Source organism: Scatophagus argus, chromosome 22 (genome assembly GCF_020382885.2).
Source record: "Scatophagus argus isolate fScaArg1 chromosome 22, fScaArg1.pri, whole genome shotgun sequence".
Classification (NCBI taxonomy): domain Eukaryota; kingdom Metazoa; phylum Chordata; class Actinopteri; family Scatophagidae; genus Scatophagus; species Scatophagus argus.
Window position 1 is genome coordinate 14,046,440 of NC_058514.1, and position 18,447 is coordinate 14,064,886.

Here is an 18,447-nt window from a genome sequence, read left to right on the forward strand (position 1 = left end):
CCCATTGTCCTTTCGTGTTGGCTCGGTCCTGCTCTTTGACTTTGCTTGGCTTTATCGCTTTTCCCACACTGTTTTGCCGCTGTCCTCCAGGTTCTCCACCTCCTCTCTACGCTCTTTGATCGTTTACCTTGTGAAATGTCCTTACTAAATGTTATCTATCATCTCTGTCTTCTTTGGCCCTTTGTAATAAACACTTTAAGCACAGACAGATGTTCAGAGTATTACTTAAACAAACTAAAACGTAATTACTGGAATGTTGTATAGGCAACACCCTTTAACCTTCCTTGGTAGCTTTGCATCACGGAACTCAGAACTAATAGAACTTACAGAAAGACTGCACAGTAATCACCCAAATCTGTCAATACATCCCTCTTAAGAGACTCTCTTAGCACTTATATTGCAACACTAAACATGCCCTTATTTTTTGCTGATCACCTACACCCGCTTGTTGTCCTATGGACCCTGAACATAGCTTGTAAGTTACTTTAATCACAATCATCCACTAAATGAATGTAATCTGCCTTGTTTGATCCATTTGATTACATTTATCAGCAACACACAAAAAAACCTGACATTCTTATGTTCACCAAACCAGATCGACCTACACTTCCTCAAAGATAGTTTTCACACAACAGAGTGTCACCCACATTAAAACAGGAAAATAAAACTATTCAACCGGTTAAAGAGGGTTTTTATTTTTAAAGATAAAGAAACAATCATTATCTTCTAATACATGCACCGTTAGCTCATATTAAATGATTCCACAACGATGTCCTTCTCCACGTGTGTGCGCGTGTGTTTCTTCAGCCTCGTAGACGTAGAGAAGCTCTTCTTACAGAACAGACAGCTGTGCGGCTTCTCCCCGGTGTGTGTTCGAACGTGCATGTTGAGGTCGGAGGAGCACCTGAACCTCCTGTCGCAGTAGGAGCAGGGATAAGGCTTTTCCCCTGTGTGGATCCGTTTGTGGAGCAGGAGCTCGCCAGAGGTGAGGAATGTCTTCCCGCACTGGGAACACTGGTGGGGCCGTTCCCCCGTGTGAGTCAGGTTATGCCGGACGAGCGAGGTCGACTTGGCGAACCTCTTCCCGCACCGGGTGCAAGCAAATGGACGCTCTCCTGTGTGTGTGTTGAGGTGTTCACTCTGAGCTCGCTTGGTTTTAAAGCTCTTGGAGCACTGTGGACAGCTGAACGGCTTAAAGTTACTGTGGCTGCGCTGATGCCTCACCAGCTCCCCGTGCGTGAGGAATGTCTTCTCGCAGGTGGCGCAGACGTACGGCCTCTCGCCCGTGTGGATTCGTTCGTGGCGTGTGAGGCTGGCCAGCTGGGTGAAACTCTTCTCGCAGTAGGAGCACTGGAAAGGTCGCTGGCCGTTGTGAGTCAGCAGGTGCCTGTTGAGGATCTGGAGCTGCGTGAAGCTCTTCCCACACTCTGCGCAGGGGTACGGACGCTCCCTGGTGTGGATCTGCCGGTGCTTATTCAGAAGCCACACGTGCGTGAAACTTTTCCCACACTCGCATGCAAATGGCCGTTCCCCGGTGTGTTTCATCTGGTGTCTCTTGAGGTCTGATGCTCGGCTGTATATTTTTTCACACAGGGAGCATTTGTACTGACGCCTCACCATGTGCCTCTGCCTGTGCTTCAGCCGATCCAGGATGCTGCTGAAGCTCTCGTCGCATTTCTGGCACTTGTACTGACTTTCCGCTTTCTCCAGTGCCTCTTCTGCTACTACGACCTCTGTCGTTAGATCGAGGGGAGGGTTGCAAGTCTGGCCACAAGGGGTTCGTTCAAAATGCAGCTTGAGCAACCCCATCTGCGTGAATCGCTTGCCGCACTGGGAGCAGAGGAAGGGTCGTTCTCCAGTGTGAATGCGCTGATGTCTGGTCAGATCCCAGGAGTTCTTGAAGCCCTTGGGACATTCCTTGCAGGTGTACGGACGCTCCCCCGTGTGTGTCCGCTGGTGACGAGTCACGTCTGAGGCACGTGTGAAAGTTTTGCCACACTCATGGCACATGTGGGGGTCGGGCCTGTCGTGGATGGGGAAAGGCTTTGGGAACTCTGGACGTTGGACCTTCTTCTTTGGGGTCTGAGCTGCCTCTGTAGCCTTCTGCAGTTTATTGTACTGTTCAGGGTGACTGTGCTCAATGTGCTGCAGCAGGTAGGACTCCTGCATGTGGAAGAATGGACACTCAGAGCAGGCAAAGACCTGGGAAGACATCTCCACAGAGGTACCTATGTAAAACACAGAAAGTACTGTGTAAGTCGCTGTCCACCTGCAGCATTTCTGGGTTCAGATACCCGGTTGAGACTGTGGTTTCTAGCTTTCACATCCAGGTCTTCCCATGTGCCTTCTTTCACAACAAGCACTTTCTGTGCTTAACCCCAGACATAACTAATGAATGGGCTAATTAGGGTTCCTTGAGGAGGCTCCAAGGGGTACAACAACCCCCAACTATATTGGTCACGGTTTTTAATACTCTTTATGTAATAAAGCACCAAAAAGCAAAATTCTTATCAGATGGGGGACCTTGGGACAAAATGTCAACAAATGGGGGTCTAATTTATGTCAGTTTGGGTGTCCTTGACTTGATAAAGTCCATGATCTGCCAGTTGCTCTCTATTAATGTGTCAATATGAGCCCACATGCATGAAACAATTCCTGTCGAGACTGTTGACATGAAATGACAGAGCAGATGTTTTAAAGGCGCTACAGGGGTGACACTACTGGAGAACATCAGTGAGTTAGAGAAACCAGTTCAGCCAAATAGTGGAAAACAGCATGTTGTTGTTGTTGTTGTTGTCTATACTGAAGGTTCAATAATCATTTAACTGTTTATTTATCCAGCAAACCTTCACAAAAAAAAGAAAAACAATATATGAAGAACAATATTTAAAGTCTTGTGCTGTTGCCTGACATGCATGAAACATTAAACAACATGCATAAAGAAAACATAAATACCATTTTTTTAAAAATAAACCAACAGCACTTTAACTGTTTGACAGTCTTGCACCTTTATTGAAGCTAAACATGTAAAAATATAAATAAATCAAAGCCCTGCTGCTGTTGAGGTAAGAAGATGCTCATGTGTCTTATAAAACTTCATATTTACCCAGTGAAACTTTTGGATTCTATAATAGTCTATTTAACAAAGTGGGGCTGATTAAAGTGGATGGGAGAGATGGGGGCTTAAGACATGACCGGTGCATCAGGTTTACCTTGTGCTCCGAGGTGCTCGAGGGATTTGTGGTGTCGCAGGAGTGACCTCAGATCGTCAGGACTGGAGAGCGCTTGCCAGCAGTCCCTCAGTACAGAAGGAGCAGAGGTCAGCCATGAAACAGTCTATTTATGGACAAAAAAACAAACATGTCAGCAATCTGACCAGTCAGAGTCAAATGTGACAAAGCTCAGTTCACACTTACACATGCAGCATCTTATCTACTATGATTCCTCAAGGAGATAATCGTCTGTCCTGAAGCTCCTAGTGACCACAAACTGACCAATACTTTTACTTTTAGATAGACGCAGCCAGTATTCAACCTGGGAGGTTGAGCTTTCAACTTTAACAATTTTAGTTACACAATTTACATCTCTGACCACCAAATACCATCTTAAGCAGGTTTCAGGTAGCAGCTGCTGGAATGTGGTATCATTTCCTACCTGACTGAGGTCTGGTACAGGTAGGAGTTTCTCCAGTTTAGAGAGAAACTCCCACGCAAGGAGCTGCATGTCTGTGTCGTAGCTGAGGCCATATTCTGTTGGAAAAACCTCCTGGGGAACGAAAAGGGTAGCAGTTACTAAAAATCCACCTGTGGCCGGACATGGTGACAAAAAAGTCGCAGAAAAACGACTCTCTTTACAAAGTCAGATGGGTTACACCAGCTGCCTTGCCTGGTAAAAATGCTCCCTCTCTGCTGGATCTTTCAGCAAAGTTTGGATGAGCTCCACAAAAATGGCCTCCTCTGCATCCACCTCCGCATCGCCACTCTGGAAGACAGAGTCACTGTTACTGGGGACCACCTCCAAACAACATTATCAGTTCCAACTGGGAATTATAACAACGTAACGGTGGAAATTCTCACTTACTCCCGTGTATCCTGGTGGGCGGATTCGTTCCAGGTGAGGCTGTATATGTAAAATGTTGGCTGTTTCCTCATTCCTGCACAACTCAAGAATAATCTGAAGTGAAAGGCACAGAGAGATCAAAGAGGTGTTCCTTCAGCAAAACACAGACTCAACTGTATCCATCAAATGTGACACTATTGTATGATTAGTAACTTTTTTAGTCATGCGAGCTCACGTTAAAGTCACCGACTCACTTTCGCTCTCAGTCGAAGAAGCAGTTTGCCTCTTTGCTTTGGACTGAGCAGGTCTGGAACCGTTGCTGTCACCAGTGTCACAAACTCAACGAGCTTTTCATAATCGAGAACTTCTCTCCGCTGAGCCACCTGCCACATCGCTGCAGAAAGCAGCCGCAGAGGAGGGATCAGCAGCCTTAATGATGACAGCGGCAGGAATATATCTGCACAGTCATGGACAAAGACTTCTTGTTACATGCCAGCGTACCATTGCTTTTCATTGTGCATGTTTTCTTCCACACACTTCCTTCTACAGAGGGCCTGGTGTGACTATTTGAGTTGAACATTTAAGTTTATATCTGTTTTAAAAATTACAAACGTGAAAGGCCATAAGTAGGTTATCAATGGGTCTTTGGAGATTATCCTGCCTCACACGTTTTCTTAGAGTAAACCCAACACACCTCCACAGTGTATATACTGGAGGGCAGGTAAGAAAACAATGACAGTAAAGACACGCAAAAGCATGACGACATGACAAACTTGTTGGATGAAAAAGATTTGCAAATTACAAGATTTTTAAAAATCTGTACCATAGAGTTCAAGTGTTTAGAACTGTAGTGAGGATATTAAACTGCTGTTTCTGTGCGTTTGTGTTTTCTATCCCTTTGAATATTATTAGTTTTTAATCTACTTAACCATATATAATGTACTGCACAAGACACTCCTCTCAGACACCACAAACGAAGAACGAAACAAATGTTATTATCACTAATTTAATTTAGCTTAGCTAGCTACATGTATAGCAAAACTGTGGAGAATGCGACTTAACGGAGAACAGCTTTGCATGCTGTGGTGTTCACAAAGGAAACTCAGTTCTTTCATTTACCAAAGAACAATGTTTATGTCCTTAAATACACTAAATGCCGCCTCAATTCCACGTTTTGCTCTGTTTACTTGAGGTAAGTTAGCAACAATCTCTGCTGTTCGCTGCGGCTACAACACTGAGAGGCAGCTTGTTCACTATTAGCTGCGACAAAATCATTAAACAGTCCAATAAAACGGACCTGTATTTTCCAATTGTTCGGAACTGCCACTCGTTTCCATGATTTAGATTACGTAAATTCACTTTTAAAAGTCACTTAAACTCCTATAAGGAAGCAAGCCATTTGTTCTGAGCCCCTTCTTCGGATGCCATTTGCACCAGATTAGACGCAGTAAATGCGTGGTGCTGCCCCCTGCAGGTCATCTGTTGAAATCCAATGAGTAAATCCTCAGTGACATGACGGCAAAAAACATTTTGTTTCACACTTTATTTTTAGCTCTTTACAAAACGGACAGATGTGTACTGTTTTCAAAATAAAATTGTGATATTGTATACGAATTTTATATGCTCATCAAAAATAAACTGTAGCTTTACAAAAATGCCATTCATAAATAGTATCAGCTGATAATATACAGAACACAATGAATGTAGCTTAGCATTAGTATCTCTGTGGGCCGACACAACAGATTAATTAATATTAACATTAATAGGTGTGTATGTTCTTCAGAATCTATCAGGTTAAATACACAGTGGATTGCTGGTTATTGGTTGTGTGTTGTGTGTATCTTAAACTAATACTGGACTGAATTAGATCACATAATAACAGATGTCACCCTTTGGAAAGTAGGCAATACCCTTTATTTGCAGTATTTTCCATGTGCAAACTTTTAAGAGTTAAGTATGGTAGAATATTATTAATCTTTAAATTGTTCTTCATAGTGTACAAGTAAAATGTTCTGCATTTGTCATAGGCCTCCTGACCACATTGGATCATCAGATGCCTTACTGGAACTAAACAACTAAAATTAAAAGAAACATTTCCAGATGTGTCTCTTCAGGGCTTTGTTTTGTGCAGGACAACAATAAAATCTGTCCACTTAAAGTCAGAATGTGACTGTGATTTATATAATGAAAACATTGATCGGGGACTGCTTTACTGAGGAACATTTACAGAGATAACACTTTTAAGAAGGTGCATTTCACGAGTCCTTGACAATTTTCAACAGAAATACTTAATTTTATCTCTTCCCAACATGACTCCAGCCATGCAGACAGACAGTCCAGACACTGGAAACAGGTTGCCAAAGGACTTCATAGCAGGATATCACATGTGAAAATTTGCAGTTGCAGTGTATAACAGTGGAGACTTGGGATGCGATACCACGTTTTAAGGTGGTAAATTCAGTCACAGCTTTTCACAATTCCCCACAACAGGACAGGACGACTCCCATGTCTCCAAGCTCCGGAATCCAGGGGACAGTCCTATAACGGAAGTGATCACATTTAAGACAAAAACCGGCCCAGTGAATTACAGCTGAAATGATGAGTCAACTGATTTCATAGTGGGACGACAGATAAGAAGTTGGCATCCATTAACATAATAAATGAATCGTTAGAGTTATTATAGCACAAATACCACCATTAGCTTGTCTAGCCCCTGAAATATGATATGGTTTGTCACTTTTCTTTATCTTACATGTTTACATTGTAATTACCACTGTGGCAACTTCTGTTGTAACGTCTATCTACAGTTAATATTTGAACAGGCAACTCCACCTAAGGCAACAGAAGTTAGGAGTTAGGCTGAGTACTGAAAGCAGTTACGCTTCTGGGTTTTGGCAAATATATCTGAAACACAGTTGCTGTTACATACCAAAATGCCAAAATGTATGGAGCGTAACTTAATTATCCATCCTTTTACATTACGCAACCACGACGGGTTTTGCTGAGTGGATTAGCAACTTCCGTAGCGTAACGTTAGCTAGAAACTTATCCATTCCTAAATCACACTTACCTTTTCACGGGACTATGAAATATATCACGAGGAAAAAAATGATGTCAAAAACCACAAACGCCCAAAAGTCAAACCAGTATGAGTGTTTCGGTAAAGACACCGAATCTTCTTTAGATTTAAACATTTTCAGGTCGTCATCTGACTCTGTCACGGGAGTCGCCCCTGCTCCCATCTTTGCTTTAGTTGCAGCTGCACGTTCTCCGGAAGCGAACTCACAACATGTCAAGTTGTCCTTCAAAATAAAACCCATCCGACGCTGCGCTTCAACAATGTTTATGTGTTTTAAGAGTTGTAATTACCACTCTTTTATTCGTACTTTCTTTCATTAAATATCGATCTTTTGTCAGTTTAGATGTAAATTCAATTTACATCCCTGTCCTTTGAATCTTGTAGTCTTGTGAGAATATCGGCAATTACATTGTTGATTCATCAGTATTCATAACCGCTGGATGTCAGAAAGACGTCATTTATATGCAAGTTTTTAATATTCCACAGAGTCAGTTCACATTGGACATGTGAAATAATTGCTTATACCTGACATTGCTAACAAGAGTATTGTGACATTCAGACTGACATATTTTTGTCAGCAGCCGCTTACTTGCCCACTTATGGTAATAAAGGGAAACTGCTAGTAATTTGTCTCTAATAGATCTGTCAGTCACTTGGGAATCAAATGTATGTGCGTGTGTGTATTTGCATGTATTTATTGGTGAATTTCCTTTTTTGGTGGTTTCTATAGTCAAGAGTTGATATTTTGATGATTATTTTTGCCACGGCGCTTGGCTGCTTAGAGATAAACTACTTTTCTTCTTCTCTACCCACTCCTGATGCCTTTACCCAACAGGTCATAAACTGGTCAAAACACCCAACACACACACAGAAGTCAAAAGTTCAGCATGCTGATTGCTTGTGTGACACCAAATACCATTTATTAGGGCTTTACAAAGACTACAAAATCCTCCAGATGAGTTAAATCACTGTCTCTGTCTATTTACATGATATGTTACATACAAATGTACAAAATATAAAACATTTAAAGACAAATGTTTCACCCAAAAAGAAGAAAACTTTCTCTCAAACCAGAGTAAATGCTATGGTTTTCAACTGAGATGTAACTGCAAAGTGTTAAGTGGGAAAAATTACCAGTTGATCATCATCACTATGGTGTACACTGTAAGCGGTGTCAAAGTTCTGTGAGCTTGGAAACTAATGGCCTACCACAGGAGTGTAAGAGTAGCTGAGAGGGTGAACTGTTGGAGATCTATGCCCAGGTTTGATCCAGGTTTGAACTACCCCTTTATCATACAACTAGACACCCTTACAGACACAAGGCTGGCCGAGCTGACCAGCTGTATGTGCAAACCATCAGAGGCTTGGCTGCAGAGACACGTGTGAAGCTGAACACAGGTAGGATTGTAGAGGATAGGATTGTCCTGAGGTTGTGACAACATGACTTCTTGGTCTCTGATGATTCGACTGACCAGTAGCACCTGTTGGTTGTTGGTAAACGTATACAGTACGGTGTCAGGTCAGCTTCGGTGCCTCGGACAGCTTGGTAAGCCTAGCGTGGCGGTAAGCTTGCTTTAAAATGTCCAGAGAGGAACTGCTTCTAAGGAACAACAAGCATCCCTAAAGACGGGGAGGGTCCAGAGAAGATTATGGCAGGATGCGGGGATACTGAAAAAGTGCCTATTTTATTATTTTTTTTTTTCTCAGTCTTTGATTTTTAGTGAATTAAAAAACGGTTTCTTACTGTACACCGTATGCCTCCTGCATAGGCAAAACATCCAATCACCACAAGACACACACCTGTTTCTGACAGCGTGTTGAGTTTTTGCATTTCTTTTTTTTTTTCTCTCTGAAGGTACAATAATTTACTCAGCGGGTTAAGCATATTGTAACATCAACAGGGCAGAATGCATCCTTGATTCACTGTGCAAGACTTAAGTATTTACAACCCACCCCCACCTCAAAGTGTGCAAAACCAACCCACTCGTAAAACAAAGAGAGGACAATCAAAATTCAAAATGGCTTCCGTCCAGTACACGCATACGTAACGATAAAGGTCTCTTCTCAATGCATCCCCTTTAAAAAGCTTCAAAACATGCTCGTCAGGCTAGAAAACCCAAAACAGTTTGGTTGTGCTCCTGTCAGTTCAAGTGAGCCCAGCTCAACTGGGTGTAAAACAACAACTAAAAAATATCCCCACCCCTTTTTAAATGTTTTTTTTTTTTAAAACAACACTGGTTAGTTTTAAATTCAAATACAGCATCAACTCTTTTATACTTTAACTGTCAGAAACAAGAAAGGGCAATTTGGAGGAAGAGGGACAAAAAAAAAAAACCAAACAAACAAAAAAAACAGGCTGTTTTCCCCAACTACAAGCAGCTTTTTTGATGTGGCAGGAAGCAGATCATCATCATCATCATCATCCATCAACACCTCTTCTTCTCACTACAGCCGATGGGAGTGAAGGATGCCTCCCAACCTTTAGCACGTTTAAGGCAGTGAGAAAGCACCAGTAACTTTGTTCCATTATTCAGGTCTTGGGCTGATCTGGTTAACTTGCATTTGAAAATATTCTGGATTCTATTTTGGTACCTCACGGACCCCACATTGGTGCAGACGCTGAATGAGACTATCAAATGTCGGCATTGCGTCATTCAATATTTCTTACATTTTGATGATTGGTCGTACGGCATCATAGCTCTGATTCATATCTGTTGGAGTGAAAGCCATGACATTTTTCAAAGTCAGTCTACTGCTTTCCTGTTGCTGTCTACGTTTCCCTGCTGCAGCAAAGCCCACCTACGTGGTTCTTCACGTCACAGGAATTCAGCTAACTGACCGTTCACTAATCCCTCCTTCCTTCAGTAACTGTTGCTACGTCTGTCACGCTGTCCCTTCTCACACCTATGCAGTTTACAGTGACGGCAATAGTTTTGAGATCTGTCACTCAAAGTTCCACCAGCTGTAGCTACCTGGCTAATTAAACTAAAGTTATTTTCAGCAGACTTTTGAATATTTCCTGCTGACTCATTTTAAAATGCAGTGTAGCACCATAGTAAGTTCTAGTTTACGTGCTCATATCGTCAGTATGTTTTCACTTTTGAATCATACTCATACTAACATTAGCAGCAAATGTTCGAAGATATGTTAGCCATTCCTGATACTTTTGTTCTTGCGGTTTTGCTCTTGGAAAAGCTAAAGAAGACTTTTTTTTAAATTTCTCACACTACATCTCCATTCACGCTACTTTAACATGTGAGAAATCCAAAGGTTGACAGACGTGGTGAACGGAGCTACAGTTGCTAATGACTGAACATGATTGGATGGCTGTTCAGCAGTGGGGTTTAGTGAGCGGTCAGTTGAACTGCTGCTGTTCTCGTGGTACTTTTCTAAGCAAAGGAGTGACAACAGGCTGTGGAGTGTGGATGGCCAAGAACAACTTAATCCAAGTTTATAACCATGGTCAGCTGTGCATTGTGGTGAAATGTCTCTGTGGGTGTATGGTTGTTGTATGTGTTATAGTGTGTGCACATTTGGCAGTAAATCAAAGGGAAACATTGGCACTTGTCCATTTTTTTTGTTCACAGTAGCAATGTGGCTGGATGACACACAGACAATGCGCTTTCCTTGTGCTTGTTGTTGGCATGCAGGGCAGCGAGGAGCGGCTTGGCAGTGCCTGACACTGACGAGGCTCAGGCCAGGAGACCAGCACCACGGGGCTCAACTGACTACTGCAGGGTTGTGAGCCATATGTGTTTGTTATAAAAATGTAATTCTTGTGATCCTAATTGGGCTGTAGAGGCTTCGTGAATTTCTCAGGTCAACCACATCTAGTGCTATTGTGGAGGTGAAGAATTGTTTCTATGTTCAGAAAAGGCAATGACACCCAAATCAGGTGCTGCAGTGATAAACAGTGAGACAACGAAGTGCCTCTTCCCCCCCCCACTCTGCTCTAAAATAGTAACTTGTGAGGAGCCAGTGTGGTTAAACAGCATAAAATCAGTCTGATGGAACTGTGACGAATCTTGTGTGTAAAGAAAATCTGTTTACTTACAATTGTTGTTTTCATTTTCTGAAAACTGACAGCCTCCACTGTGACCACCAGAGGGGGTTACATCACCTGAAAACACTTTGGCAGGTTGGATTGTTGGTCACATGGGGGCTCGAACCAATTAAAGGACAGTGTCCTCCTGCTGCCCATGTTTGTGTGTGTGTGTGTGTGTGTCTGTGTGAGAAGCACCTCTGTAAACAAGGAAAAGACATAAACAACAGAACCTTGCCACCCATTGTAAACATCTGAAGATATATCTGGGATTTCAAAAAGAAAAGAAAAATCCAGTTTAGTCACGTCAAACTTCTGGCTTTCTCTTTTTTTCTGACACTTCTTCGGATTGACACCCAAAGTTACAATAATGGAGAGATCTGCGGCTCATCACGGCTGAGCGCAATTGGGATTAACTCCTTCAAAGTCATCTTCAGAGGAACTACTGTCCCTTATCAGACACACCCCGTCCACGTGTATATGAAAAGTTGTATTCTAAAATGTTATACATCCTTTAAAAAAATGATTAGCTGAACTTACGTAACGTATGATTGTTTGTTGGCTACTGCTCTTTAAAACATATAATACTTTGATTTAATATTGCACCGCTGTTAAGTAAAAATTTGTATTTTCTTTCAAATGGTGGGTATACCATTTTGGATGATAAAACTTTTCATATGTCATACATCTGTGCACTATAGGGGTGTCTGCTAGCAATGGAGATACAAAGGCTCCCAGGCGGTCTAAGGATTCGCGGTCTCCCGGCGCAGCTCTTGGTCTCATAGGGCCGACTCCAGCGAGGAGTCCAGCTGTTCGTCGTGGTGACTGGTGCTGTCACTGTCGCAGCTCTGCGTGCTGGAGTAGTTAGCCGCCTCCTGCAGCCGTAGCAACATGTTCATCTGAATACGGGACACACAAACAAAAGAAATGCTTTAATGACACAGAAAGACTGTTGGTTCAAAAAAAGGAGTTGCAGTATAAAATATGACAACGTCAGATGATGCATGTCAAATCTGTAACCTGCATTTTGATTAGTTTTTACTAGTTTTATTGGTTGTGTGTATGCTATCTGTCTGTATCTTTGTTTATTTATGGTTCCAGTATCCTCCTATAGTCTGACATGTCCTGTATGTTGTGATTACTCACCTGCCATGTTTTTAATCTCTCAGAAACAATTACAAAAAATCATCAATTGGAAAGCAGGAACGAATTAAACTATTGTGATCAAGTGACAGCACCTGGTCAAGTGACATCTTCATTTCTGAATGTGGATTTTATTAGATGAAGGCACCAAGGCCTTTCTGCACCTTAGGGACAACAAGGTAATTTAAAAAAATTAATTAGTAAAATTAGTATTTTAGAGGCTGGTGTAAAGCCCACCCAATCATTTTTGGACAACCTGACTGTCTCCCAACGTACCTATCCACACACTCTGCCCGCGCTCGCATTGCACGTGACCACAGGCTTCCACAAAGCTAATGAGCTATACTGCTAAAGCTGTTAGCGAGCTATTTGCTAACATGGTAGTTTGACAGATCTGAGGACTAACAAGGCTGAATATCCAATCTAAAACAAACTTCACTGTGGTGCTCAAACAGCCCTGAGCTACAGAACGAGTGCTGCCGCAGCAGTGACAGCTGCCTCATTCAATAGCTAACCCAGTCCCAAAGCGCGCGCACACACACGCACGCACAGCAGCATATTTAACTGCCACGGCCGGTAGCCTTTTCAGATTGAGGCACCTTCATGATGGCTATTTTGCTTGTGTTTATATGACTGTGGCATTTAACAGTTGTTTATCACTGCCCACACATATCTACCAGATAGAGGGCCAGTTGGTATAGGCAGGAGTGGCTTTGTGGGCAGTCCCGAAGGGAGGAGGCACTGATTGGATATACACCGTATGGACAAAAGTATCCAGACACACGTCTTTATGGGGTTGTTCCTCATGGATTGGGCTCAGCCCCTTACTGTCAGTGAAAGGACATCTTAATGCTTCAGCATACAGAGACATTTTGGCCGTGACCTCAACCCCACTGAATGCATTTAGGATGAACTGGAACAGAGATCTTTTTGGCCAACATCAGTGCCCGACTTCACAAATGCTCTACTGTGTGAATGGGAAAAAATCCCAACAAAAACACTCCAAAATCTTGTTGAAAGACTTCCCAGAAGAGTGGAAGCTGTTAGAGCTGCAAAGTCATCTATCTATTTAGAATGAGATGTCCCCACTGGTGTAATGGTCAGGTGTTCTAAAACCTTTGTCTGTATTGTGCACCTTTAAACATAAAACAGCTGAATGTAATTACATCAGATCAGCATAATGTTTGTACTCTGCTGTAATTTCTCTTTTCTGGTGAAAAACTTTTGCTCAAATGAACACCTAGTGAGTGGATCAACCACCACATTTCAAACACCTCTTATAAACCAGGTCTAATGTCTCACAAACTTTGTCTTTATACTTTACAGGTGCTAATAAGCATTTTATAAAGCACTATAATAAATCGCCTCAATGAAAATGCAGAACATCTCATCCCTGAAACAGAGCTAATGGTCTAAATAATGTAGAAGTGCTGCTGCATCTGTTGCATTGCTTCACCTGTTCCTAAAATGAGACTTGGCACACCTGGGCTCAAAGTGATGTGTGTGCGTGCATGTACACACACACACACACACACAAACACACATTTGCAAAATCAAACCGGTTGTTTTTACTTGACTACCCTTTAATTCCTCTTGGATTGCAATAACCAACCAAATGGAAATTGTGTGAATGTGTGTGTGTGTGTGTGTAGCTTGTGTTCAGGAGCCAATAGCTACTTTATCTATTTATTGTATTTCAAGGTAACACTTGTCCAAGGTTTCTATGGAAACAAGCATCTTTGAATTGAGCGACTTTGTGAATCTGCACCCTGTATGTGAACATATATTTGATTTACCGAACTCGATCACTTGGATTGGATCACAGGCCGCATGTGGAGAACAGCTATGCACCTCCATGGCATGGCCTTTACTTCTACTGCTTTATGAAGCTGTCTTTTAAATTATACCTGACATGTTACAGTTTATACATTAATGAGAAACTCCTTAGTGAATAATCGCTTCAGCTGTGTTTTGTGTATGTCTTCCTCACCAGCGGGTCTCCCTCTGTGTCACTCTGAGACACCTGCTTGGACGAGGCTCCCTCCTTGGACGAGCTGTAGCCGTCGTAGCCCACGTCCTCCGGCCTCAGCTGCAGCAGCGACTGGCCTTCCTGCTGCAGTGAGGCGGCGTTCCACGGATACGTGTCGTTCACCCACTTGGACGGATCCTCCCACGCTGCTCTCTTGCCGTACAGCTGTGGGTGCATCGGACACCTTATTATTTGAATTCATATATGCGTCTACTGTGATCTAGCTGAGGCTCGGGTGCAGTGAAGCAAAAATGAGAGAGTGTGGTGATAATCAGTATCTTCTCAGTTTCATTACTCCTGTCACATCGTTTCACAGTGAAGCATGAAGAAAAAAGCTAACTGAATTAAGTATAATAATTTATAAACTGATCACACACTTTCACACATGTTTAAATCTGAAAATTAACTATACAATCCGAACAATTTTTTGTCTCAGAGGCTTAGAACGGTGCCCTGTGGAGAATAGAAACGTTGAAAATTTGATCACTGTTTTTTTTTTTTTTTATTGCATAGTAGTGCACAGTTTAATTTCAAGTTACAGTATAGAAACATATCTGCTGTCACTGACTCTGTAACATAACAAAGATACGCAAGAAAAGTAACAACGACAACAACAACAAAAACCTTCAGTTCATTCAGTTCATTTTGCCAGGGCGTACCTGAAGCCCTTCCCTGACAGCCTCCAGCAGGTAGGGCACCAGTGAGTAGTTCCACAGGTCGGTGAACCAAACCCTAGAACCTTCTACATCCATGGGACAGGGCAGGAAGAGACGGGGGCCTGCAGGGACAAAAGAAAGTGTTTGTTGGATGGAAGATAAAGGACCAAAGACACAGAGCAGACTCTCTACACACACAAAAGAATTTGTAACAGGATTACCACGCTCATTCCAGTGACTGAATTATTATGTGTGTGTGTTTGAGACTGACCAATGGTGACATCAGAGGAGCTGTGTGCTTCCAGGAAGCCGTTGAGGTGCTGCCAGGTCTTGGGGATCCAGTCGATGATCTTAATCAGGTCATTGCTGCGCGTGTTCTTATCGATCTCCGTCTCTATCAGCTTTCGCCGCAGGAAACGGCCCAGGAAACCTTTGACCGGCTCGGTGTGGTTGGTGCACAACACCCACCTACACCAGGACAGTGATGATCAATGGTGAAACAGAACAGAAACAGAACTCAGTATTAAACTAGATCTCTCATCATATTAGAGACGATGAGACGGTTTCAGGCATTCCTACCAGCAGAATAAGAACAGTTTTAGGCTTATTTCACTTTACTATAATAGATTCATATTAAATTAATATTTGGCCCATGATGAGCTTTCCCTAATGACTTTATGTTTGCCAAATCCTCAGATAGTCAAACATGCCAAGCACAAATGATCCTCACTCAGAACATGCATTACAGTCTATTAATTTCCATTTAACGAGGCTAATTATCAAAGAGATGTAATTACAGCCTTCCCTGTGGAAGAGCGCCTTTAGTTTACAATCTGTGAGAAATAACACAACTTGACAAAACTTAAATCAAAACATATTATCTGAAAGGTGAGGTGATGCAAAAGCCAATAAAGCTACAAGTCATTTCACTGTGGAACATTTGTATATACTGCAAGAAAATAATCTCAGTATGATGATCCTCGATGTATTTTCAGAGACATTTCACAGTCAAAGTTGTGGTTGATGTGTGTGTCACAAACCTAAAGTTGTGGTGTAGCTCAAGGTTAGGAGAGGAGGAAACTCCCTGGTTCATGGTCCCAATCACATAAGGGCTGGACAGGGACAGAGATAACACAGTCACAACCAAATAACTGAGAAACATGCAGATTTTTAAGCCGCTGCATCATGTTGCTGTTTGGCCTGCAGGATATCAAAGATGTATCATTTCTAAAATGGATTATTTTTAATGCGATGCGTTACAGACTCACCATTTGTGGTACTTGCAGTTGAGGAAGCCGTTGAATATGTCACTGAGGGAGCCGATATGGTGGAGGTTGTCCAGGATGACCACAGTGGGGAGCTCTGTGTCCGTCTCCTCAGAGTTGCACTGTTCTGCCAGGTTGGACAGGTACTGACGCAGGTCCTGGGGAGGAAAGCATTAGCACATGCTCATTTGGATGCAATATTCAGAATGTAAAGGAGGTTCAGTGGAGGTCTGATATGTAACGGAGAGCAATATGATCTTAGTATCTACTATGGTTTCATTTACTTTAAACTCTCGTTATTTAAATGCAAACTAAAAACAAACCAATGAATGGATTAATATGTAAATGTAAACACTACACTTATGAAGATTTGGCATTTACTGCTAAATAATCTGCATGCTCACTCCTCCTGCTCAGTATGTGCTCAGTATATTTTTCTTATGCTGGAGGAGGATCAGACAGAGGATCAGACATCAGAGGAAAATGCCAGGCTGGAGGGTCAGTCAGTCTAAATCCAAGCATAAAGAGCTACAATTTTGTACCAGGATTAATAATCATACAGGGACTAATCTGTACATACTCAGCAGCAGAATATAGAATACAAACATATGTAACATAGACTTTTTTAATAATTTAAGAAAAGAATATTGATATCTCTACATGCACATCTTCTCAGGGTTGTTGAAAACCATTCTGGGAGATGAAGAAAGGCACTAAATTTGAGCAGGAGTACTGTAGATAAGGCAGAAAACCCTAAACCGCCATCTTTGAATGGATCTTCTTACCTTACTGGAATTCTGGTCCACATTGAAGCTGGCCACATTGTGCTCTGTCACCTCCTGCCCCATCTGGGAAATGATGTACTCTGCCAGCTTGGCAGCCAGGAAGGATTTGCCGGTGCCGCTGGGTCCTGAGAGGATGATACGGCGATGCTCCATCAACAGGTTGAGATAGCGCTGGATAATGGGCTTCGGAATCAACGTGTCAAACACCAGGCTGTCGATACTGCTCTCCTTCACACCTAGGAAGAGGAAAGTAAAGAAATAAAATAAAATGAAGACAAATATTTCAGATTGGACTGTTAAATGAACTTCAAGTTAACATATTTGTCCAGACTCCACGTTTCCTTGCTGCCGTACCTTTGAGGCTGATCTTGATGACGTTGTTGTCGCCCACCAGGTAGCCGCAGGGCAGCAACTCAGGCACTTCGGAGGAGTGGGAGCGAACCACCTCGCCCATCCTGTAGCAGACAATGCTTTCTGAGCTGAGACCCAGGCTGGTCAGAGGGTCCACCCGAAACACATACTCCTGCAAGGAGGGACGGGACAGGGGGAAATGAAGACTCCTGCTCCAATTTTGGCTGTGATTCTTGTCTAACGGATCTTGGAATTGACAGTACAGCTTTGGTGTGGATCTGACACAAGTCGGATGGAGTTGGTTTGATTTTATATAAAAGCAACATCAAGTACAAAATACTTCCATGGTGGAATCTAAGTAAGTACTTTTACAATTTGATACACTAGTTTTTCATTTGAATATTTAGGCAATTGACTTTGCTGCATGTACTTTAGATTTTTTTTTCAGGTAAACAAATAATTAAAAACCTACTGTTTTAAATGCATTGGCTAGAGATACACGGTTCTCACAGGACAGTAACACTAAGATGATCTTACAGGACATGACACATTGCTGTAGATTAAAGTACCTAACACTGTATGAAGGAGTACCTTAAACATCTACTGCAGCAATGTGAAACATACACAGTAATGCAGCAGCAATATTAATCCAAAAACATTAACATTTTAATGCAGGATAAGTAGTTTTACATTTCATATGTTAAGATTTAAGATTAAGATTACATACTTAAGTAAGATTTTGAATGCAGGGTTTTTCAATGCAGTATTGTCAAGTAAAGGATCTGAACATTTCCTCCACCACTGAACATTTCACATGGGAGACATTTTAACTCAACAATAATATGACTTATTGATAAACTTTAATGGAGGGGAACCATCATTCACGTCAGTCACAAATGTGCTTTGTAGTCTATAGTGTGGTCTGTTTACCTTGAAGAGGCGTCGGATGACTCCATCCAGGACATCCCACTTTGTTTTCCCACTCACACCTATAGACCCGATCAGGTACTCCTGACTTTGTGTGCCCTGAGGAGATAT

The 18,447-nt window shown here is 42.3% G+C and overlaps 2 protein-coding genes across 12 annotated transcripts in view; both read right to left on the reverse strand.

The window, feature by feature from the left end:
- Positions 1 to 674: 674 nt before the first annotated feature.
- On the reverse strand, positions 675 to 5,548 carry LOC124053330 (zinc finger protein 2 homolog). Its single transcript, XM_046378381.1, has 7 exons — positions 5,357 to 5,548; positions 4,314 to 4,516; positions 4,081 to 4,173; positions 3,886 to 3,981; positions 3,655 to 3,765; positions 3,213 to 3,336; positions 675 to 2,228 (listed from the first exon to the last, which is right to left on the reverse strand). Exons 1-7 carry the CDS (start codon positions 5,394 to 5,396, stop codon positions 742 to 744), a joined length of 2,154 nt encoding a protein of 717 aa, XP_046234337.1. The 5' UTR covers positions 5,397 to 5,548; the 3' UTR covers positions 675 to 741.
- Positions 5,549 to 8,972: 3,424 nt separating this feature from the next.
- Positions 8,973 to 18,447, reverse strand: part of nav3 (neuron navigator 3) — a 372,135-nt gene continuing 362,660 nt past the window's right edge. For all 11 annotated transcript variants that reach the window (XM_046378519.1, XM_046378520.1, XM_046378521.1 and 8 more), the window contains 9 exons: positions 18,340 to 18,435; positions 17,413 to 17,581; positions 17,059 to 17,294; positions 16,277 to 16,431; positions 16,049 to 16,120; positions 15,280 to 15,476; positions 15,012 to 15,130; positions 14,314 to 14,517; positions 8,973 to 12,079 (listed from right to left, as the gene is read on the reverse strand). In XM_046378519.1, the coding sequence (XP_046234475.1) occupies positions 11,960 to 12,079; positions 14,314 to 14,517; positions 15,012 to 15,130; positions 15,280 to 15,476; positions 16,049 to 16,120; positions 16,277 to 16,431; positions 17,059 to 17,294; positions 17,413 to 17,581; positions 18,340 to 18,435 (1,368 nt within the window). In that variant the 3' untranslated portion in view covers positions 8,973 to 11,959. The remainder of the gene's footprint in view (positions 12,080 to 14,313; positions 14,518 to 15,011; positions 15,131 to 15,279; positions 15,477 to 16,048; positions 16,121 to 16,276; positions 16,432 to 17,058; positions 17,295 to 17,412; positions 17,582 to 18,339; positions 18,436 to 18,447) is intronic.